This window comes from Tachysurus fulvidraco, chromosome 8, assembly GCF_022655615.1.
Source record: "Tachysurus fulvidraco isolate hzauxx_2018 chromosome 8, HZAU_PFXX_2.0, whole genome shotgun sequence".
NCBI classification, from domain to species: Eukaryota; Metazoa; Chordata; class Actinopteri; order Siluriformes; family Bagridae; genus Tachysurus; species Tachysurus fulvidraco.
The window spans coordinates 6501174-6526897 of NC_062525.1; the positions used below are offsets into that span (position 1 = coordinate 6501174).

The 25724-nt window shown below is 41.8% G+C and overlaps 1 protein-coding gene across 2 annotated transcripts in view; it reads right to left on the reverse strand.

Moving 5' to 3' along the window:
- Positions 1-25724, reverse strand: part of fmn2b (formin 2b) — a 69883-nt gene that overhangs the window by 31657 nt on the left and 12502 nt on the right. Inside the window, exons 5-10 of one of the 2 annotated variants that reach the window (XM_027132777.2) lie at positions 25142-25153; positions 24428-24489; positions 20323-21395; positions 19589-19730; positions 12658-12745; positions 3857-3918 (exon numbers count right to left, since the gene is read on the reverse strand). In XM_027132777.2, coding sequence (XP_026988578.2) covers positions 3857-3918; positions 12658-12745; positions 19589-19730; positions 20323-21395; positions 24428-24489; positions 25142-25153 — 1439 coding nt within the window. The remainder of the gene's footprint in view (positions 1-3856; positions 3919-12657; positions 12746-19588; positions 19731-20322; positions 21396-24427; positions 24490-25141; positions 25154-25724) is intronic. The other variant, XM_047817558.1, reaches the window with a different exon arrangement.

Below are 25724 nucleotides of genomic sequence, written 5' to 3' on the forward strand. Positions count from 1 at the left end.
TGTCAGAGAGCTAGTGGAGTGAGCTGCAGATGAGAGGGATGCAGGCATTGCTGTGGTCCACATGCTGACAATGGACACTTTCCTAAAACAAACTGTGGACAGACAATAAGACAGCTAAAGTTTCCAGCTATTTATCTATCACTTCATTCATCCTGCTTTCTTCTGTCTGTTATTTTAGGGGGGTTAAAAAACAAAAGTCCCATCAGACAACTTCAGTAATCCAGTCATTCAGTATTACTTTCAATATAGCCAGCCAGGTTGACCTGCTTAAGATCCTGCGGTCGTTTGCAGCATCCGTTTAACGTTCACAGAAATGTTGTCCGATAACAGCGTACACAGTAGAAGTGTAGCACCGTGGGACAGAAAACCGAACAAACTACATGTCAAATCTTTCATACTAGAACTGTACTAGACGGTTAAACCGTTTTTTTACATTAGCGTTTCTTCTGGACTGTTCAGGGTTTTGATTTGAGGTACAGATCATGCAAACCCCAAAACCCTATACAACACCCCAAAAAAACACCGTCGAAAGCATGTCCTCCTCTGCACGTCCTATGACGACAGAAAAATACTGTTTTGAGGAAGGAACGGCCGACGTCTTTCATACGATACATATAAATTTCTACATTAGAACAAATTCCGTCACTTTAAATTGCTTCAAAAACACACTGTAGAAGCTAAATGTCGGGTTATTTTTTAAGGAGAGTCTGTGATTGTTAAATTCACAGCAATGTACCGAAATTTAACCTTCCTTAAAAAAAAAAAATTGAAACCAAATACATCCCTTCTGATTGAACATACTTGGAGTAAAAGAACACTAACGTTTCATTAGCTGTTCCTTTAAAGACAACAACAATGCTAACCCTGAACAGAAAGTTCCTGTTAGGACCGTGCACATGAGACAAGGCTGCCAGCTTTAATTCACCATAAAGCCATGCTGGTACTTTTGGTTGAAGAGCTCCTTTAGCGGAGAGCTCTACATATTTGAGCGTAACCGAGTTAAGCGTGAGAAGTCACAGCATCCATCAAGTGATTGATCCCAACGCATACGTCAGAGGCGAGAAGACAAAAAGGCCCAGTTTGCGTCCTTCCTCGGCCTTCAAACCGCCCAATCAATCACGTTAAGTGGTGGACGCTCTGGTGCACTGGGATGTAAGAGATTCTCCAGACTCCCTAAGAGAAAGTAAACACCTCGGTAAACATCCCACTCCAACATCAAACGCTGCTCCGACAGCAACAGACACCAACTGGAGCCTCAAAAATGGCCGTCGTCCTGAAAGGTGATCAAAGTGCGGAGAGACAAAGGGTTTCTCTTAGTGTAATGAGGAGAGAAACAGAAGGAGGAAAAAAAAATACAAAAAAAAAAAAAATAAATCAGCAAGATACAAAAGGTACTGTTTTACAAGCTCAGCTCACGTTTCGAATGGCAGACCATGGAGATGCTGGCAATGCCCCTGCGTATGAGTGTGTATCCAAATGTGCCAGATTGTGTTCGTGTGTGTATGCATGCATACATGTTTGAGGGAGGAAGACGTGTGAATGTAAACTCTGGAAAAACACTCTGCAGCATTAAGCTCTATCGCAGCATCAATCAAGCCAGGCGCATACTTCCACGGCACTTCAAACGGACGCATCAAACGCACTGATTAGCATTCAGCTCACTCCGCCATCTGTCCGCGAAGGCACGTTCTGCTCACACTGCAATGCCTCCAATGCTCAAACTACTGCTAATGGGAAGCAGCCTCTCACACTCACTCACTCAAGCCCTTGTGAGTTTACAATGCAGTCTTTGACTGAATATATATATGCAGTTCACATAAATATCAGCTCTTCACAGCCACTGACCAAACATCCAGAAAGGGAAGAGCCGTGTGAACACAGACACTCATAATAATTAAAAAAAAAAAAAAAAAGATTGGGTCCATCAGTGTTATTGGCATTTTCAGTGTCTGGACGGTGATTAGATACGAGAGATCAAATAAAAACAAACATCTTAATGATCCTGCTCAGACAGATGTGTTATCATTGAAGAATCCACAGGATGCAGAAAATAGACATGGACATACGGAGCTTTTAGCTGGTTCGGAGGCATTTTCTGCCCGATTGAAGGCACCATTTCTCTGCTCTTCAGACCCCCAGAGGCCACCAACTATGACCCGAGGCCCCTCGACACATGGAAACGCAGTCCACCGATATGTAGGTAATATGTGGAACAAAGCGAGTCTCTGATCTTTCACACTCCTGTAATTGCAGCGTGCACACAAACGCACACGGAGAATGGTTTAATTTCACAGCTCACCAGGAGGAGTGTGATAATGCTGCAGTATCGACAGGGTCAAGCCGGTGTTGGCAGGGCATAACTTACTGAGCTCAGACTTTTACAAGGCAAACTCCCAGAAACAGCACACATTCCTGCGCTGTTGTGGCTTTCACATGTTTTGATATTAATGCATTTCTCTTTTGAAGTTTCGCAGACTTTTCCCCTGGGTCTAGAACCTCCAGAAGCATGTTCCAAACATCCCAAATATACCCCTAACTCCACCCACCCACCCCCTTCAACTACAAGGCATTTTCAAAACTCACAAACGAGCCCGAAGGTCTTGGCACTGGCTCTGAGCGCTGCGATTACTGAAGAAATGACAACTCAAATAAATATAATTAACTGAAATAAAGTGCTGCATATGGGCATTTTTGGGAAGAATAGATCATGGATTTTATATTCATTAAAAAACATAACCACGTGCTTGTTCCCACAGCTAGAGGTAGAGATGAGTCTTAAAGGAAAACTCCACCCTGAGATGCAGTCGTATAGAAATATCAGAGAGGATGTTGGAGTCGGTTGGTGCTGCGTATTTGTTATTCCTAAGACGTTAGCGGTTGTTGTGATGACGTCAGCCGGAGACTTTGTTAGTGCGGTTATATTGACTTTTTTTTTTACTAGAAGGTTAATTCAACAACCTGAAGTGATAACTGTCCAGCTTCAGTTAGCTCCTAAAGCCCAGTGAGCAGAGTTGGAGAAAAGGTTAAAACAGATGCTTACAGAGCTGCTAAAGCACATCAAAATGAGGCTGAAGTAGAAATCTTGATGACTTATGAGTTTGTTAAATAATAAATCTCAAACTGCACACTGATGAACAGTAAATATTCCTGCAATGCAATGCAAACAGTTGCTCTTTCAGCCAAAGCAGTTGTGCAACTGATGCACACAATGACAGCCATGAAGAGATCTTTTCAAACTGTGGCACAGAGCGGCGTAACGCTCCGCTAGCAAAGCTGTGATTGAAAGGGGAGATTTACTTTTTAGACTCCTGAAGGCTTTGACATCAAGGTCTTAAACTTGCAATTTCCTGATATTATGCATGAAGGCTTTTCTGTTTAACCGCTCAATAGCCACTAGCTATACTTGTTTGCGATAGTGAGCGAACAAAAGGTGACCTACAGTATATATTATACATACATAAAAAAAACTTCGATCATCTCGGCTCTTCGAAAACTCTCAGAATTCCTTATTGTTCTTTTCCAGTCGAGTGAACAGACTTGTTAGTAGGAGACTCTGGACCACCTCTCTGTACTGCTACACCACATTTCAACACTAGGTTCATAAATACTTGAGCAGACCTGCCCTTACGAACACCCTACACTTACAGGATTAAATGTTGAGAAGAGTAAATTGGTCGTGTTGCATCAGGGACACGGAGCTAACGTCACGTAAATCCGATTTGGGCCGTAAATAATCCTTAATCGTTATATACGCTCATTACGCTCGCTCGACGTTCAAATGTAAAGACGCCGAACAAACAGTTAAGATGGAATGAGTGGGAAAACGTGCAGGTGTAGAGCGGCGAGAAAGGCTTACGTTCTCATACAGAGCTTGTAACGTCTCCAGGTCCACCACGGTGTTGTCCAGGTTCAGAACAGCTGCAGTGGGGAGAGAGAGAGAGAGATTATGTTAGTGATTGGCAGACTGACAGGAATTTAAACTGATAAACAGAAAATTTTACAGGCTTGTGGGGTAAAATCACCAAACTTACTACGTTAAAAAAATAAATAAATAAAAAATAAAAACCACACATTAATGACCACAGTTAAGGAGCTACACCATTAATTGTGGTGATATTGAACATATTTTTTTTCTCCTCACACAAGAGGTGTATCTGGTTATATAATGACAGTTGAGTCAAATATTGTTGAATCAAAACACTCGATTAAATAAAAAAAAATGCTTTGAACGAAGACGATTAAAAGTTTCAGTAAAAAATTGTAAACTTTGTTCGATGTCAATGTGCCGTATCTCACACCGCTGAACAGACTCAACAATTAACTTTGTCCTGGACAGAATTCTACACATGGCTTCACAGGTTAATTTAATGAGAGATGTCGATGTGCTCCAAAGACACAAGAGATGCAAGATGCAGAAGTCGGTTGGTTCAAATATTGCCAAGGATTTATTATACAAGCTCATGATCAGTTCTTGAAGTCTGACTGCATGCGTGTCTCTGTTTACGTGTCTGTCTGAGACACACAGGTACATGTGCACAGGCAGACACGCACATTCTCGGTAAACAGTATTTCCCAATATTCTGTGCGTGAGATTAGCGCAGACATTTTACATTGATCCTTGTACTGAGAAAAGCCTAGAAACATGTTCACACCAAAGTCACTTAGAAAGGATGTCTAAGGGCACTTGTTGAATACGGGCAAAATATTTCCTGGGTAAAATAGAAATGTGTAGAATTCTACCCTTGGTCTGGATCATTCTTTTGAGATCTTTCCAGTTCCAGAGCTGTAGATTTGAATACAAATTATTAACGGAACACGTTAGGAATGTTCAGAAACATGAACTGTAGCTAGACCGGGTCAGTTGCTGAAGCTAAATCTGTTATTGATTAGTCCTAGATTTTTTCAGATTAGGATTAGACTGAAGAAGAGAGAGAAACACTGAAATAATCTTACAAGAACCAAGTCCAAATGATCTCAGTTCAGACAGCAGCAGAGCCTGGACAGAACAATACCATGGTGCGCACACACTGTTGAGTTCGGGGTCAAGCCTCAGAGCACTAAAAGCCATGCTTAAGGGCAGACTTGAGCGCATTTCTTTCCTATTCCCACGGGGTTGAGTGCCACCCACTGCAGTAGGGGCGCAGACCCCTCACCTCCCCGATGCACTCTGTTAAGCAGCTTAATAAGCACTGATGAGTCGGGCGTAATTAACTAAATTTGTGTCTGCAACATTGCCCCCTCCTCTGTCTGGGGTGTCAGGAGCGTCTACTTATTGCACCTTAAGCGACTTAAGACTTAATAGGGGTGGGTGTGTGTGTGTATACATGCTGGAGACCCTCCAGACACTATGTGGTTCACCACAATGGATTTACAATCTTTCACAAAGTCTTAAATCAACCTTTTTTTTTTGGAGTGGAAAAGCAAGCAGACAATAAGGAAGCTTAGGATAGTAGAGAACGTGGTATAATTATAACTACGTAATGGAAGTACAATTTCAAAAAGATCATAATTAATACTGTCTTAAGCAAAAGATTGAGTCAGAGAGTGAAGGATCAGAGGAAATGGGGGGGGGAATAATTGTGAGAGCATGAAAAAAGTGAGGAAATGAAAGTGTGTGTGTGTGTGTGTGAGAGAGAGAGAGAGAGAGAGAGAGAGAGAGAGAGAGAGAGACTGTCAGGTTACATAGAGCGAGTGCTGAAGTGCGTCGCCGCCTTTGTGTCTGTGTGCTGGATCTGGCGCCCAAAACTGTAATCCTTTAAAAGTAAATGTTTGAACACAAACAGGGCTGGAGCTGTGGATTGTTTAATCTGAGATATAGTGTTACATTCAAGCACGCACACACACACGAGAGAAAAGCACACTAACTGTGTTCACACTGGAGACAATGTTTAAGATGCTGTGTGTGAGCCGATTGCTAACGGAGTCTAAAAAAAAAAAAAAAATCGGAGTAAACGAACTTATACATGTTCAATCGTAATTCAGTCGTTAGCTAAAAACCTCTCAAAGAAAAAAAAAAGGAGGAAGAAAAGGGGAGAAAAAAAAAAAAAAAAAACTTATTGCACTGAGCATGTGTTTATTTTCACTTCCCGTGATAAAAGTGGACTCGCTGACAGGCGTTTGGGGGATAAAAACGACTTTAGTGAATCAGTTTGTGAGGCTAATGGGCCAAAATCTGACACGCATACAAAACCCACCCTGAAAACGGCATCTTTCTCCCATCTTGTCGGGCCAGATTTAAACAGAGGGAGGAGATGGGCTCAGGCATCAATTAGGATGAGGCTTTAATGTAAGCCTTCGAGTTTGGCTGCAGGGGGAAATGGACGCTCTCCAAACAAATCAGACTGAAATTACTACCGCAGTTTCCCTGGCTGTGTCTTCGCGACCTCTGCGAATATGCGAACTCTCTTAAATTCCTCCTTCGAGTAACACACTAATGATCGTTCAACATACCGACACCGGCAGCATGGAAGAGATGCTTCACATATCACATCTAGGTGGAGCTTTTTAATTGTGGCGTTGCATTTGTGTCACGATCGGTATCGTCAGTCGGGCGCAAAGGCTCCGTTCACCGTCTTAACTTATTTGATAACTGCTGGATTCTTACACATGTGCAGAATTACCAGATTTTATTTATTTATTTACTTATTTAAAAATCCCTGCACAGAAAAGAACGAACATCCATTTACATGAAAGTCTGTTAGGATTAAAGTCTACACAGCCAGATGCCGAATTCCATCAATAAATGTTTATGCGAAACATTTTTGTTTAAGGCTGTTAAATTCTTTAGTCCAAGGTGTTTGTAAATAAAGATCGAAATCCATATAATTCGCTCTCCGGCCGGGTGGACTGGTGGATATATACGTTATGAGTGTCATCTGGTGGGTTTGATGGACAGTTTAACACTTTTGTGTAAGTAAGTAACCAGAAATTCCTTTCATTCTATTACACGACTATCAGAAAGTCGAAGCTAAAAAGGTCCTCAGAACTGCGGAGGTTAATTGAAGCTTTCCACCTGGAACCTGAAATCATCGGGAACTTTAAACGTTTAAATGCAAGGTTTTTTTTTTTAATTCCCTTTTCTCCATAGTTTATTGAAGCTAACTTTTAAACCTTATTAAATCTTAAATGACGTGTGAGTGAAGAGCTTTCAAGCAAAATGCTACTGTAATATGATTTTTAAAAGTTTAAAAGCATTACCTATTTTTATATTTATATATAAACACCTTTACAGAGATTAGACAAGCAGGAGATGCTTAGTGTCAGGAGCAGCAGCTTACTCATTTTCTGTCTACTCTATTTTAAATAAATAATAAAATTGAGTAGAATAGAATTCTCATAGCGCTATATACTGTATATTTATACATACTTGGGTCTCGCTGTGTGTGTGTGTGTGTGTGTGTGTCTGTCTGTCTGTCTGAAAGCAGGAGGTCATTAGAGGTAAATACAGCACTGGGATTTCTTCATATTAAAGCTCAAATAAAATATCAGCACATGTTAAACCTTCAGTATTTCTCAGAAAGTAACACTTCATATTTATGCTTCAGTCTCACGGCTTGATGTTTAAAGCACTCGGTAGTTGGACACCATTTTCAGTCCCATGTGTTTTGGAGACAGATAGATGAAGTGAATTTTCCCTGGTTTCCAGATGCTAGCAGAGGGGAACGATAATGTCGTTTTTCAGTGGCTCAAGGAGCAGCGCTTCTGTCACTACAAATTTCAGACTAAATCAGTTACATGTGGAAAAGGGGGTGGTGGAGAGATGGCGTGGGGGGTGGGATACATTTATAGCACATCAAAATCATCTGCTAAAGGGACAGAGACAAAGAGGCTGAAAGACTGAAATGGTACAAAACACTGGTCTCCTTTAAGAAGCCGCATCAGAAAAGTACACAAGTGCTTGGGGCGAAATCTCAGAGTTCTGTATATACATACATATACTGTACACACACACACACACACACGTCTATAGAATAGTGAAAAAACAAAACTCGTATACGATATATATATATATATATATATATATATATATATATATATATATATATATATATATATATATATGAGAGAGAGAGAGAGAGAGAGATAGATATACGAGAGAAAAGCCTTGTTGAGAGGTCAGAGGAGATAAACAGTAAGTCTGTAACCACTCTGTACACACGTGCTTAGCAGAAAAGCATCTCCGAACACACGACGTGTCAAACTGTGTAAAAGATGCCGCAGGACAGCAGAAAACCCAATGGAGTTCACTCCTGTCAGCCAAAACCAGGACAATACAGTAGGAGTGGAAGCTACAGTACAGTCAGCACTCGTTCTCCAAAAGTGGATAAATTAAGAGTACGTTATTTTTTTCCATATTTAACAGTTCATCACGATGAAACTTTGTAATGAAATCAAGAAGTTTGGCTCAAGGTTGAAAACTGCAACATGTATGACCGGGGTTCTTCTCGTACCGCACGTGCGGCCGGTAGGGTACGACCGCAGAGCCGACACACGCAAATGTGGACCATGGGCCAAGTTTAAAAAAATAAATAATTAAATAGGAAAAAAAAAATAGTTTGCATCTTGCTAAATCTTGCTTACACGCAAGTATTAGCTCTAAAAGGTAAAATATTGGATTAGTGTTCTCATGAACAGACTAGTGAACACAACTTTAATCTTCATTTACAACATATACTGTGACATCCGATATCATGACTGCACATTGCGTTGTTTTCCCCCTTTATTGTGCAGCTCTGTGATTGTTGAAGGAAAGTTTTCAGAACATTACACAATATCGTGATTATTTTGGAAGAGACTTACTGAAGTAAACTAATTTCAACAAAATCTCAACTGGATTTCTCTGATCTCCGAGATAAACAGCAGACAGTGTGTGTGTGTGTGTGTGTGTGTGTGTGTGTGTGTGTGTGTGTGTGTGTGAGTGCATGCATGCATCCAAATGTCATAATACAGACATGTGGAAATAACTTCTAGACCTCAAAACAAAAAAATGTTGCTTAAAAGAAACACATGGTCTCTTTAAAATACCAAAATCATCTTTATTTGTGGTTCTAGTTTGGTTTAAGGTGCGGTTTAAGTTCAGGATTAGAAATATTTTAGCCTTATGCCGTTATCAAACATCTTTGTGCATGTTTAGGTATAATAAACGGTCGATGACGGCTCAGAGTAAACGAAGCAGACTTCGCTGCTCGTAGGGACTCGGTGATGTCATGCTGTTTCCAGTCGAGTAAATTCTCTACGATGAAGACAAACGGACGGCCAGCGGGCTACGGCCATCTCGACCAAACAATGTCTGAAGAGAACCTTACCTCACACACATGGTGGGGGTAAAAAAAAAATAAAAAATCTGCAGCCTGAAAAATCTGGCAACCACAATAATCGGACGACATCAAAAGGCAGCGCAGAAGAGAGAAGCGGGAAATTCCTCTGAAATGTCAGACTGGATGTCTAACAAAGGAATCATATGATTGCACGGATCTGAGCCCGTATGAAACAAACCAGACCATGTGGATGAGTTAGGAGATGTATAAACACATTGATTGGATGAAAATTAAGTACAAATTCCCCTGGCACCAGCATAAGATATACAACATTTCTCGCTAGGAGTCGTCCTGTGCGTCGAAGAGAAGGAGAAGGAAGAGGAAGACTCCGTCCCGTGTCCGGTCCAGGCACTTTTTTTTTAGGGAGGTCCTGGAAGTGGCCGTGCACCAAATCAGGACTTTCCTAAACATTACTGACACTTCTCATGATTCCTGAGCTGTGAGAACCTTCTTTAAAAGCACTAAGAGGAGGAAATTAAAAAGTAAACAAAACAGATCACTACCATTCACAAGGAGGTCATTTGTTAATTAAAAGGTCAAAAGGTCAGAAGCGATGACCAAAAATAGAGAAGGTCGTCCATTTGTACGTTTTGCATTATTCGATCGAGCTGGAATTTGTAATGTTTTTTTTTGTTATATAAAAGAAATTCCAGCAAGAATCTGCTGATTGTTGCCATGGCAGCAGATGTGAGGTCGAGAGCACGCTGCTCATTTGGTTTTTATTCATGTTTATTTGGCAAACCCTGGACGGCTGCGCGTATCTGAGCGAGGCAGAAGAGCATATTGCTTTCAGATTTCTTGCTCCACAGCCACTCGTGCTACTCCCAAACACAGCTCCCTGCTGAGAGACGCATTTTCTCAGCGTGTTTCAAAACGTTTCAAAATGTTTGCACTCAGACATCAAAGGCACGCAGCTGAAACGTGTCACCGTGCGAAGCGAGAGACCCAGGAAGGCGCTGGATAAAGTGCTGGTTGTTCACGGAATTTTAAAGCTCAGGAACACCGGTTGATGTGTGCAACCACGACTTGAAATGGCATCCGTTAAGGTCCTTCTCGGCTTCTGCTGAATAATGCAGCCGACCGCTAAAGTTCAGCGAATCTCACACCCGCACATATGGTGTGGAAGTGTGCAGACCTGCGGGAACACGAGCGGTGGGGAAATGCTCTGCTACACGCTACATGAAGCTGCATGGGTAGGGGTCGGTTATTTCACTCTGCGCTCACATGCTTTTTAAACTTCCTAGAACACATGGCAGTAGTTAAGGTGTATAGATAAAGGCCACTTCGAATATAGGATCATCAGTCTTAAAGTTACAGTAAACTTAAAGTACTTTTTTTTTTTTTAATATATATAACAATTGAAATATTAATCAGTGTGTAGAGTAAAAGGTTTAACAAAATTTTGGTAAAAGGTTCAGTTACAACAAACTCCTTATCTGGATAAGCGACAAATATAATGGTTAAGCACTGAAAGGGTCACCATTCTGTAACCCACTCCAGTTTTAGTCGGTCGTCATTTGTTTATTATTTATTTAATGGCAAACTAAGTTAGGACTGCAGGAATTGGTGAAACTGCAAGCACGGGATAAAGGCACGTTTACTCTCTGTACTCATGTTTAATGCGAGTGGATCAAAGATGTGATAAGAAAGAAAGATAGGAACAAAAGGAGGAAAGAAAGAAAAGGAGGAGAAATCATAACATCTGAAAGAATAATAAAATGAAAAATATCTATGTCCGAGACCGCCCCACTCGCTTCTGACCCCAAGTCCATTTCGTTTTCCTAAAAGGTTTGTACATCAGATAAACCACTGTAGAGGGTCTGCTGAAGGAGCGACAGTGACGAGGTAAACATGGTGATTCGCAAAACTTCTGCCGTGACGTTTGTGAATCTAACATGATGTTTGCACGATCACACGATGGAGGAGATGGATTATAAAATGTTGGTTTAATTAAATACGGGTTCTCTTTAGTGGAAATTCCTTCTTACACGAAAAATATATGCATTACATTAACATTTACAGCACATCTCTTTAATCCAACTGAGCAATTGAGGGTTAAGGGCCTTGCTCAGGGGCCCTAAAAGTGTGGGCTTGGTAGACCTGGGATCGAACTCACAACCTTCCGATTGGTAGCCCAACATCTTAACCATTAGTCTACCACATGCCCAACATACCACACCACATGCAATTTATATCTATAATACATTCCCCTGTGAGAATATTTACATTACAGATCCCTAATAAGCGCAGGCTGTGCATGTCATGATCAGCAACATGACCATTTATTCCACTACAAATCTCTCACAATGAAAGCAATATATATAATTTTTTTTTTAAAAAGTAATTAAGTAGCTCTATAAACATATCAAATCGCCCCGGTGTAGGTGTGTGTGTTAAATTCCCATGTGCACACACAAAGCAGCATTTCTAACCCCAACAAGCCAGCAAACCTGAGTAAAGACAGACTGCCGAGCTGCTGGTAGGAACTCTCTTCTAAACTTCATCAGAAATATGGATCTTATAATCCTGTTTACCCTCAGAGTACCCAAAGTCTGCCCACAGTCCCGCAGCTACAGTATCTGCGCATCAGCAGATAACACAGAGGAAACTCGCTTGCTACCACCCAGAATGGACCAGACACGGTCACAGCTTCCCCGCACGTCACGGCCCGGACGACGTCTCGGACGACGCACGGAGCGTGGCCATATTTAGTAAACATAACAGCAAACACACAAAAAAAAAGAAGAGCAGAAGAACTCTTTGCTGCTCTTCCAGCAAAAGCGTTTACATTTATTCAAATTCAGGTATTATTTCTAATTAATATGAATGAACCACCACGAAAGGATGAAATTCACGGCAGTCATTTAGATCTGTTTGCTCGGTCAACTCCTTGCTTTTTTCCTTAAACAACACTATTCAGAAGAGACACATTTTTAACCAGGCACATATTTCCCTTGTGAGAAACATGATCGATCGTGGCTGTTCCTAATAAGAGCTCCGCAGTCGGTTCGACCGAGGGTGCTGGCGATGCGTACGCTCGGCCGCACTGACGTTAACGTTAACCAATCAAACTGTGTTTATCATCTGTTTACTGTTTACCCTGCTCGTGTTTATGTTCTCTTTTAGTACCCACCATGCCTTGGTGTCTGCAGGAGCGTTTATTACATGACATGTTAATGTTAACCTGTTATTTATTGTTTGTGTATCATATTATGTCTGTCTGCGAAGAGGTTTATTGCCCTCTGTGCCTGGGATGCACTTCGAAATGTTTGAAGTATTTATGCTTGGTGTTTGCTTATGATTCGTGTTTGTTTTGCTGCGTTTTATGTGCAGTACTCACAATGCTGGATGTCCTTCATGTCAAGGTGGAGACTGGACATGAGAATCCCCACAGCCTGAGAGCGCTTATTGTTTAACAGCTTCACGACCTACAGCAACACACACACACACACACACACACACACAATTAGCAAATAAACATACGGATTCATTTTTCCCCCCATTTCAAGAACTTCATACGTGGCTTAAAGATTAGCATGGAATACATTAAAATACTGTGCAGTCTAAATAAATATAGTCTGATGAGATCATAAAGCATTTACTGTAGCATCAACCATGACATTTTATTGGTTCAGTAAGGTCTACTGTATTATAAACATGTTCTTTATACTGCATTCCAACCACATAACTCTGATAACCCTAAACAACCTACTGAATGAATGCTCTGCATATTAATACGTCATGCATTTAATTTAACAGATTGTTTTCTTCACATTTAAAAGTGTCCACGATCCCCTCGTTTGGATCGATCCGTTAATCCACTTGACGATCAGACTAATCTAATTGGCATCTAATCACAGCAACTAGATGCTAAGCCTCGTTTCGCTCCTTTCAGACTCATCTTCTTGAGCAGAGCGAGTTAGCCACGACCGGCTTTCGTCGGGATTTAAATAGAAGCGGACGTCGCATTCATTAACGTAGATTAACGAATGTCATTAATACAAAAAAACAAATCGGTAAATCCAAATATATGGCCATTTATTAAACATGCACAGTACTCACAATTTGCACAATACAAACACACCCACGTACATCGACGTGTACTGTTTTACACACACGAGCATCCTGAACATCCATGGGACTGATCTTGCTTATCAGCAATTTCATTTTCTGTGTAAGAATTCGATCCTGTATTGCTAAGACCGTCACGATCTTGCATTGCTTAACTTAACTTGACTCAGATGAATGAAATACGATGATTACGTTATTATCTGGAGGCACCTGCACTGGTTCGAGACCTGAATTTCTACTAAGCTGTTTTGTGACAATGTCTGTTGCTACTGTAAATGTCTTAGACAAGTTCTGAACTGAAGTAAGAGTCGGTCGTTCTTATTGCCTGCCCATAACTGTTCTAATAGCACAGGGTAAACAAGGTTATTGCCCTTATGAGCACTGTTGTTCTTTTGCTGTGGCTTTCTCTGGCGATTATAATACTACTGTTTTGAATTTGGCTAAATTCCACAAGAACAGTTTTGCATGTAACATCTGAGGCTTGTTTGTGTGCTTAATAGGAATACTGTTTCCATAGAAAGCATACGAGAGATTAGGTTAAAAGGACATACGATGCATTTAAACAAACTGAATTTAATAAATAAATAAGACCACAAAAGCCTACACGGGGAAACGCTGCATGATTTGACGATCAATATACAGGATTCGCCTTTCGCTGAACTGTTTCCCGTTTGTTCCCCTTCAACCTCCTTCTGTTCCCACAGAAACCAATTTCAGCCGATTAGAGGAAAATTTTGAGTGATGGAGAAAAGTGGAAAATCTTAGAGCAAGATCAGAAATTAATAGTGTCCATTTACCATTAGCCAGAGGCAAAGAAACCGTTTCCTTGATTAAATAATTGCAATGGGAGGTAGTGTGTGTGTGTGTGAGAGAGAGAGAGAGCGAGAAGAATGAATGCACAGCAGAGAGAAACTAGGAAAAAAAAAGGGAAGTAGGGTCTGGGTCAAGGTCAAGGTCACTGCTTGGCTGTTCAAATGATCTGCACAAAGCTCAATTCTTCAGTCGACGTACAGATTTTCTGTGACATTGGAGACACTAGTGCTCGAGGTTAAAAGCAGCAGCCTAGAAATACCTAAACCGAAGGAATAAGACAAGAGCATACGATAGGCTCACTCGCTTTAACTGGCGTGTCGTAAGACCCTGGCGGTTTGCAATTACGCTAAAGGAACAAGGTCATTTGCCACAAGTGAGTAAAGACGACTTGGTGATTGTGACACTTTCACACACATTCTCTGGGACATTTGACATTTGTGTTCCTGGCACTGAACTATGAGAATGAATTTGAGTACAACAGCGGCTCTGAGACCGGTCTGACATGTCCAGTGGCACAAAGACTGAAACTGGAAGCACCCTGCTCCGAAGACCTCTACTGAATGTGAACCTACAAATAAATAAATAAACAAATGTGCATGACAATATTATTAACGATACAAGAGCCGTAACTAAATGATATTTCTTAAAACGGTAGTTAAATATTTTATTAGTGTGGAAAAGACTGGCGTCTTCATAGCAAATACACGCACTTTAATGATTCCTAATGTTTTTTCCCCTCTTTCTAGAGCTCATTACGAGTGTCTGCTGCTCTGTGTTCTCTGCTGCCAAAATGCGACCGCAAACATTAAACAACGAGAAAGAAACAGAATCATGCCGTTCCTCTCAAGGCCTTTCATTCCGGCTAAGAGCAATCTGTTCGAGATGTTCGGGGTGGGGGGGAAGGGGTGATATACAATCCTGGACAGCGATGCATGTGTGTAAGGACGAGAAAGCATCTTGGCCACATTGCCATAGGCCTGCCATTGAATCTATGCCCCCCTGCAATTACACAAAAGAAAACTTCTCTTTCTACCAATTTCTAGAGGAAGAGAAACCAATTATTTCAATCAGTGTGCCATTTGAGAACATCTTAAAAACATGGGACTCGGATGCCGTTCTATTCCAAGCTGCCGATATTTTTCTTGTCTAAGATCAAGCGCGACAGAACATCTAAAGGAAACACACAGGCCTTGATCAAATCATTAATCGATTAAATACGGCAACGTCTGAAAATCTACCAAATCGACTAATCGATCAATTTTAATGAAACTGGACTAACATTTTAAAAGTATGCCATGTTAGTCAATGATGGGCAAAGGAGTTATCTTTAGAAAAATAAGGGTTAATCCCAGTGAAGGCAAAACTGACTGGAAGCTCCACTAAGGAGGATGTGGCCCGTCGAAGCCATCTCTCTTCCCTGTTATACATCTGTACCAGATGTGGAGCTCAGAGGCGACGTCCTCTTCAGCTGAAGCCGACAGACAGTGGCTGTGGTGGAGCGGCACCTTAATTGACCGTCACTCGCTTCAGTGTGACACGGGCGATGACTTCACATTTCACCTTTTTCACATTCAGAGGCATTGGAAATCCAGAGGGTTGGAGATAAGAGAATCACAGCAGCAAAGGAAAGTCTTCTGAAGGCCTTTTACATAATGCACTTAAGCTTGGGTCGTCGTCATGCAAAACCTCACTTTTAATCCTGAGTAGAAGAATGTTTTCCCACGTTTTTTCTTACCTGGGTTTAGAAGCCCTAAGATTACCAAGGATTCCACTTACCTGGAGTTTACGATAACCTCGGGGCAAATTTAAAGACCTTTTTCTTGGTTTGTCACAACTGAAACTCAAACTTCATGCATGTTGTATTAAAGTGGATCCCCAATCGATGCTCCCCACTAAGTTGCTATAAATACTGATAAAGTTAATGAAGTTAAAATAAATAAATAAATAAATAAATACCGTCTCCTAGCACAAACAGATTTTGATTAGGAACGAGTGGGAGTTCGCAGTGTTCCTTCTTTTCCCACTCTGGGAACAGGAGTAGTCGCTCCGTTACACTGCAGAAACGAGACCCTTCCTGAACAAAGCAGCCACAGACGCCACACCATTTCAGGCCGCGACACAAAAACACGCCGCCGCTCATAACTGTGCTCCCGAGGAACACCCTCCTCTCCCTTATTAAACCGCAGACTCACCGCGGCCACATCTGTGCAGGGTTCGATGGTCGGAAGCTCTCAGACAAAAACAAGTAGTCTGATCCGCAAACTGTACAGATCAATCAGCGCTAACTGAAATCCTAGATCTGGAGCCTTAAACTGAAATGTTTGCCCCTTATTCACAGATCTTCAAAGCAATACTTGGAGAGATAGGTGACCTTTCTAATTGAACTCATTTTTTCATAACGGATGATTGATTCGGTTCACGACAGGGCTACGAAAACTGACATTTATATCTTGATTATAGTATTCATCATTGCAATACACATGTGCATTATATTATTCTGCATTGCTGAGGATTTGTTAATAGTGCCAACATGATGCCCAAAAATACTAAGCCCGAGTGCTGTAACCGCCAAGGCTCTGACAACAAGGTTGTAACTCACAGACACATTCCGACAAAAGCTAAGCCAGGAGTCTGCCAGATTGGCATCCTGACAACAGGCTAAGCTGCAAGACTGATGCATTGTGGTCTGACGAATAGCCGTGCTGCACCGCGGCCACATTGCTACAACATGGAAGCAAAATCAAGTGTCTCGTTGTATTCAAGCCAATAGTGAGTACTTACGTGTGCACATATGTACATACCCAACTGTTGTATATTGAAATTTACTTGAAGTTTATAATTTTATTTTGCTTGTTGTTTGGATCGACTACACCAGGGGTCGGCAACCTTAAACACTCTGTGAGCCATTTGGACCCGTTTCCCCACAGGAAAAAACCCCACAGAGCCACAAAACCCTTTTGACGTCTAAGATGAAGATAACGCTGCATATATCGTTGTTTACCTTTATGGAAGGTATAAAAAAAACTGTAGTGTGTTGCATTTATGAAATCAATGAACTACTACAGAGGAAACGAAATTCTATTTCTGCAGGCAAACAAAAATATTTTGAACAGTTTGAACTAACCTTAACGAAAAAGACGCTGGGTTGAAGGTTACTTTCGAATAAAATGTTCAATGTCTAATCGAGTCCTCTTCGTATTCATGACGTCAAAATTTTAACTTGCCGGCTGCAGCGAACTAAAAAATGCTTCTGCTTGTGTGTCGGATTTCACAAGTCGGCAGTTACGACGCATATTTTGAGCGACAAACAAATTAAACACGGTTTATTTTAATGTTACAAGAGCATCATGATCTTAGGATTTAGAATTACTAACTAACTAAAATAAATTGAAATTAAATATTTATTTTCCAAATCTACAGGGAGCCACAGCAGAGGGATGAAAGAGCAACTTGTGGCCCCGGAGCTGCGGGTTGCCGACCCCTGGACAAAAACAAAGGGTAGACACACCTACTCTGTGGAACTCTACAAAACAAGGTATGCCATTTAGAAGGAAACTTCGACTAATACTGCAGCGTGGGGAAGACATGAGATCATCGAAAAGGCCCGACACTGTGATGAGGCCGACTCTGTGAATCCTCAGGCTTCTAGAGATCTACCAGCTCCGGTCAGACTCTGCGATACTAAAGAGGAGATGTAATCTCCATGTGGTCTTTTGCATCAATACAACATTTGTTTGACTGTATATTTATAATCACACCCTCCAGTGTCACGCATATGAGGATGAGGTTCCCCTTTGAGTCTGGTTCCTCTCAAGGTTTCCTCCTTTACCATCTAAAGGAGCTTTTCCTCACCACTGCTGCCTGAGTCACCTCAGACTTGCTCACTGGGGATAAATACATACACATTGTGAACTAAATCTATCTAATATTAATCTTGTATTTTGTATTCTATTAATCCTTATATTATTCTTTATATTAACCTTTTGTTCCATGTTTATGTTCTGTAAAGCTGCTTTGAGACGATGTCAATTGTAAAAAGCGCTATACAAATAAACTTGAATTGAAACTTGAATTAAATTACCCAGCCATCTAGATAAAGTCAGGGTGCATCGGTACTCATCAGTGTCTCAGACAGTGCTCTGATCCACGATGAGCCCCCCACAGGCCATGGAAGCAATCATTAGTTTGTAAATATTCAAGTGTTAACTGTGTCATCTGACCTGTTTCTCCATTAACTCGAGCAGACATGAGCTTACTTGTTGCATGCATCATACTCAAATTCCAACATCAGGCTTGTGTTTGGGGAAAATGCTCTGCTTCTTGAAATCTACATGCACGCCACTGTTTCAGGCAATGAGATCGACTAAGGAATCGAGGATAGGGTGTGAAAGGAACAAAGCTTTTATGCTTTTACAGAAATCAGTTTTGCTTCAGTTTTTTGGGGGGTTGGTTATGATGGGAAACCCAGAGAGCACGATTAAAGTTCAGCCTCAGAGACCAACAACATTTCTAATCGTATGCATGTTTTCACATTGCCGTGACCAGTGTGCTATTACTCCCAAGGTCTATCCACAGCCCAAGGGGACACTTGTTGAGGTGTGGTAAGATCCGGGAATGCGTATTGGGAGAGTTAGATGGGTCACCGTGCCCACTAACGGGTGAGTGAAGCTCTCCAGACAGCATCTGCAAACAAACCTGATTGTAACATCTATACATATTCATTCTGGCTCGAGGCAAAAGGCCATAGAGGAAAGTAGTTCACGGTTAGCACTGATGCGTACGGATAGTGTCTACAAACAGATGTCTGAGTGATGTGGACACTTTATCGGTACGCGCTAACTCAGTCGGGTTGACGGGATGTACAATTGAACGCTGCCAAACAAACAGATGCTTTATCACAAATCGATCCCTTTTTGCATTTGTTAAATATTATCAGGTGAACTGAATGATGCGGACACAAATACCATCAGGCTAGTTCAAAAGATCCTTTGTTTATTTAAACAAAGCATCGAGGAGCCCGTAGAGTTGGACGCCACCGGAGTGGTGATTTATTTCTACAAGGACAGCAAACAGCTTAAAAATCCCGAGAAGTGCAAAAATGTTAATAACCCTATTCTGAACTCTCGGCCAACACTAAACGTTAATATCAAAGAAAATGTAGTTCATTCAGCATTGGAAGGCTGAGGAGAGTTTGAGAATAGGTTGTCTGGGCTGTTATTCATTTCTGTACATATACTGTACATCATCTGTATATCTGAACAATTCCTGCTTATAGCATATGGCAATTATAGCATTATAGCAACTCTGATAATACACTGAACAGCAGCAAACTCTTACATCACACAGGATTTACGTCATTCTTTGCAGTTTGTTAATTACAGGCTCACCTGTTTGGTCTTAGACCTAGTGATGGTGTCCGACAGGGGCTTTTTCTTTTCCTTCACTGCGGTTTTGGAGAAAAGGTCCACAAACTCCTCAAAATCCACCGAGGGCTCTTCGATCTTCTCCCAAATCAGAGGGTTCACTTCTCTAACAGAACAAGGAGCAGAATAGCTGATACGCACTTCCACAACTGTAAGGACATGCACACAAAACAGTTCAGGAAAACTAACACACTCGCTTTTTCTGCATCTTGTGTAATTATGATACTGGTACTAAAAGCTCTGAGTACAAACAGCGACCGAATGCTAAAATTAAGTTTGGGAAAAGGTGAGAAATCGAGTAAGATCTGATCTGATCCGGATCCAGAGTTTCAGATTAAAACATCCGTTAAATATTGGAAGGTTACCTCCCTAACTGACATGATAAACACCACAGACTTACTGCAGACAGGATCACAATAAAGCTAAAATTATTATAAAACTGTATTGTTAAGCTAAAAGTCAGTAAGGAGCTACGAGTTTATTCTTTAGTTTCTTCGCAGTTACAAAGCCATCCAAGAACAAGCATCCAACACAAATGTTACTGAACTTGTCAGCTTGTGCGGTCAGCTCCATGAATAATTTTATCATTTATTTACTGTTTGTTAAACAGATCTCCTGTTGAAGCAGCTGGTAACATATGTACTTGCTACAAATTACAGAAAAGAGCTAGGAAGACATGAAGGTAGTTTGAGGGTTACTTTCTGGCATGGAGCTGGATGCGAGTCCAGTAGAGGGGCTTCATCGGGTGTGGCGGCTCCACCAGTCCTTTTCGAGGAGACTTCTCCTGGGCTGCACCTAGAGCGTACAGTCCAAAAGGAAGTGGAGGAGGCAGAGATCCCAAACTGCTGGGGAAAGGGAGGTTACAGGCACCTGGGGGCAGAGGGGGAGCTGGAGTTCCTGGAGGGGGTGGAGGCGCCGGCGGGGCACCTGATCCAGGTAAAGGTGGAGGCGGCGGCGGGGAACCTGAACCAGGTAAAGGTGGAGGAGGCGGCGGGGCACCGGCTCCAGGTAATGGTGGAGGAGGCGGGGGGACACCTGATCCAGGTAATGGTGGAGGAGGCGGGGGGACACCTGATCCAGGTAATGGTGGAGGATGTGGCAGCACTGCAGCTTGCCCAGGCAGAGGAGGAGGAGGAGGAGGAGGTGGAAAAACTGATCCTGGTAGTGGAGGAGGAGGTGGTGGTGGTGGATATAATAAAGTTTGGCCAGGTAAAGGTGGAGGTGGTGGTGGTGCTGGAGGTAGTGTCATAGCAGAAAGGGATTTTGGAACAGAGAGCTCTGATTGTGGAGGCAGGACAGCTAAACCAGGCAAAGGGGGTGGAGGTGGAGGTGGCGGCCATTGCTGCTGATGGCACGTACACACAAATTGTTCTGCTTTAGGAGAACTAGTCCCTGCTGGCTGAGATTCTGTAACTGCTCCCGACGCCAGCTCACTCAGTGTGGGCAGAGGATGCTCAGAGCCGCCCTGCTCTGAAGAAGGCACTTTGAAAGTAAAGCTCTCGTATGTAGGAGAAGTCTGCACTGATTTGGCCTCTAATGAGAGGAGAGCACAGGTCTCCGTCTGTAGGTCCACATGGCACACGTCCGGAAAAAGACTCTCGTCTGCACCACACTCCTGCTCCTGTGTACTGACATCATGGTCCTGCAGGGGGTGTTGCTGCCTCTCCAACTCGGCAATCTTGCTGCGCAGGTCCTCGATCGTCTGCTCCAGCTGCTGAATCACGGTCACGTGCTCCTGCTTCAGGCGCACAGTGTTCAGCATGGACTCTTCCTGAAAAGAGAGAAGAATCTGAAACTGTAGCACTATAACTATGGCTTCCTGCTGGGCTGAAGACAGCTATACAGCACATTGACACAATTGGCACCAAGCACTTGTAGAGCAAGATCCACTAGTAATTTCTCATCCTGGCTCTTGCTGGGAGAAAGAAAAGAAAAAGAAAAAAAAGATTATGAGAAACAGACACTTGAGGAAGGAATCTGTAATTCTTCAATTTCCACTTCAGATAAACATTTCAAACTGAAAAATCAGTACCACGCTAGCAATGCCCAGTCAATACTACGCTAAAAAATGTTATCTAGTGAGGAACTGGCATACGGTACTGTCAACATGTTGGCTAAATGTTTTGTTGAGGCTCATTTGGGGCCACTCTCTGAGAAAGGCAGAGGGAAAAAAAAAATAAAAACAAAAGGAGTTGCCCGGTGTGTCCTTGAAGAGCATTAAGCCCATTTCTACCCAAAGGCCCTGAAGCACTATATACCCCAAACTTCCAGCTGGGCCTCAGCCTGCTAATCATCTCCTGAACTCAGCAAAGAAACAGAATGCTACACAATATCACAGGACATCCGAGGAGGGTGCAATTTACATGCTCTTTTATTTGAGAGAGAAATGCATGCGTTAAACGTTAATATTAAGCAAAAATTATATATATATATATATATATATAATTATGAGCTAAACAGCGCTTGAGAGGGATCAGGACGGTATAATATCTATGTGGCGGCCTTCTTGTGTAATAGCTGATGGCTTCCAGCCCTTACGTTTATATTTAGTAGCTATATTTGGCAGCTTGTGCTATGGAGTGACTTCATGAAGCCAAATGAGATGCAGAGAGAAAAGCGATAAAACACAGAACTGGAGGTTTCTTAAGCAAACACACATTTCTCTTATACCGAGCTGTTACGTGGTTCTGGATTATACTTAAATCTCTCTGAATGCCTTTGACCATCACGATTAACACCCGACCTCATCTCAATTAAGACTGAAGCTTTTTTCTATGCTGACTTTTTTTCCCTCCTAACTTCAGGATACTGTGTTTGTGTTAAACAAAACGATGCTCTTCATAGATCGTTTTCTTAAATGAACCGGTGGTGGTACAATTCTAATGAGCTAATATTAGCTTTAATTGTGCTGTTTTTGCACAAATCTTATACATTATCTCAGGGCCCTGCTGCTAAGAGTCTGTGTTCATTCTAGTATTACTGCATGCAATATTGTCTGAACATACAGTATCTACACTGGTCGGCACTGTTTGTTTATTGTCGTGTGTATTTTATATATTGTCTTGTAACTTTTTGTCTGCACTGTCTTTTGTTCTGTCTTGTCCTGCAGTGTGTACACCAGGTTGCACACACTCTTTATGTGGCTAAGACTACTTACTAAGTCCTTAGCCCTGTCTTTATTTTATGTAGCACCACAATCCTGGAGAAATGTCTCATTTCACTGTGTACTGCAACAGCTATATATGGTTAAAATGACAATAAAAGCTTCTTGACTTGACTCCTTACTTTAGTTTGTATTAATCACTTAACTAGCTACATACAGTAGTCTACGGTGTGTTAGCTACTTTTCTTAGCCTAAACTTGTCTTAAACCAGTGCATGGAGTTTTTAACCGAACGAAGGTCTAAGTAAAGATTTTCGTTTATAGTCGTTATACAGTCGTAATCAACTTGATTTCTTTTGTTTGACATGCCATATTTTCCAGCAGGTAGAGAGTTCGACACCCATTTGAAATCGTTTTCAAATACAGGGATCGGTATCAGAGCTATGGGGAAATTGTGGCGGTGTGGAAAGATGCCAATAAACTCTACAGATCATTTGAAGAAGTAGCAAATTGAAACAGATGTAGTCAGCAAGTCAAGTCAATCTGATTTCATGCTCTGAATTGAATCCAAACTGCCAATTCCAGTCTACCGAAGAACTCAAACCCTGCGCTGATGCTGCCCTCTACTGGCTCAACACTAATATTTATATGTACTGCAGTGTGCTATACTGGTGAAGTGAAAGAAGGCCTTCAGATCGAAATGAGTTAAAAACTGTGCAATTTAAAACACAGAATGCCAAGATTTACTGCTATATTATGCCACTGAATAGATAACTGTTTAGAAGGTGTCGATATAGTATAATACATCAGGCAGTGTTGGCTCAAGTGGTTAAGGCTCTGGGTTGTTGATTGGAGAATTGGGGTTCAAGTTCCTGCACTGTCAAGCTACCACTGTTGGGCCCTTGAGCAAGGCCCTCAACCCTCCCTGCCCCAGGGGCGCTGTATCATAGCTGCCCCTGCACTCTGACCCCAACCTCCTCAGTTGGGATATGTGAAAAGAATTCCACTGTGCCATAACGTATATGTGGCGATAATAAAGGCTTCTATGCCCCCCGTTCCGTTCCCATAGTAAGAAACTACAGAGAGACTCCTGGTGGACATTAAGCTTCGATTAATATTTAACGTTTGTACATAACGTTGTGCTTAAATGTTTTAACGGCTTTTTTTTTTGTCTGGTCAAATAAAGTCGAGTGAGTGATGAAGTAAAACGAAAAGAGGAACTAAATTCAAATGTACAATGTGCCATTCTGTATTTAGTATAAAAGGATAAGCCGTAATAATACGGCTAAGTACGGTGACCCATACTGTACTCAGAATTTGTTCTCTGCGTTTAACCCATCCAAAGTGCACACACATGGCAGTGAACACAACACACCCGGAGCAGTGGGCAGCCATTTATGCTGCGGCGCCCGGGGAGCAGTTGGGGGGGTTCGGTGCCTTGCTCAAGGGCACCTCAGTCGTGGTATTGCCGGCCCGAGACTCAAACCTACAACCTTAGAGTTAGGAGTCAAACTCTAACCATTAGGCCACGACTTCCCTTAGGTTGGCTGTAAAATCTATACAACAATCTTATTGGCACAAACTCAGTTTTATGCACGTTATTCAATGTAAGAAAGAAAACACTTAACAGTGTTACAGGAAAACCAACCATCAGCAGGATAGTAATGTTAACACTGAAGAATAAATAAAAATGTGGTGTACCTTAATCTCCTGGATTTCCTCCTGCTTTTGTTTCTTCAGCCCCAATACAACAGCTTGGTGTTCTGTAACACACACAGCAGGTTCAGTGCGTTATGTAAACTATAAGCCGTGTGAATAGGCAGCAGAGGAAACACCGTAAAGATGCGAAGAACGCCGAGGACACACAAACGGTCAGGATCCTCTGTGTGTCAGGTGACTGTATGGAGACTATTTGCTTAAAAGAAGTTTAAAGCAAGATATAAAAAGTCAATACAATAATTTGGGTTAATGATAAAAACTAGCCAGGAATTGATTTGTGGAGCTTTTACTGGTTACACGTTAAAGTCTGATGACACACAGAGACCAAGAGCTTGACAAATGGAGTGGAGTTTTGTTAGTAGGGTTATTTAAGAAAGCCAGAGAGGACAAATGCTGTCGCATAATGTTAGGTTTGTTATTTACATGTCCATAAAGCAGCCCTCTTATGTCCTGAACACTTATAAAAGAAATAAATGAGAGACACAGAGGGGGCAGTGTCGGACCGAGTCAACGTTTCTGACTCGGTTTCGAGGCGATCTCTGATGTAAACAAATCCCAGAAAGCCAGAAGAAAAACTGGAGAATGAAGCGTCAGCATGTCACGGTTTCTACTCTTGACCGGCAAAACTCGACAGAAACAAGAACATGAAAGTGAAATGCTTGGGGTTTTTTAATATATAAATAAAACGCTACTTACCCTCATCATCCTCTATTGGTTTAAATGCAAAATAAAGGAGAAATATTCAGTTTAGACATTTCAGACCTACCCTAAAAACAATAAACACCCACAGGGCAGTACCAGGTCATGTACAGCCAGATCTCGGTGCTTCAGCTCCACCTGCTTTACACAGAACTGTGAATCTGCATATTTTACCACCACTATTTCCATTCTCGCTCGCTTTCATGCCCCCCACCCCAAACACACAGCCTGCATAAATAGCTGAGCACTAACAAAAATCCTTTAACCTAAGACTGAGAGAGACAGAAAAAGAACATGACACAGACAGACAGAGACTTAGAAAAGAGGGAGATAGACAAATAGAGACACAGAGACAGAGCAAGACATACAGGAAGACAAAGTGACAAGATTCCAAAAACAGAGACAAAAAAACAGAAGCAAAGAGACAGTCACAGAGAAAGATGTATATAGAGAGACAGACACACACAGAGAGAGGATGGATAAGTTTTGAAGTCAGACAAGAAAGCAGAGAACGTTAGAACAGACCAAAGTAACAGCATCAGAGAAAATACTGCTGTAAGATGATGAGAAAGAGGAGATT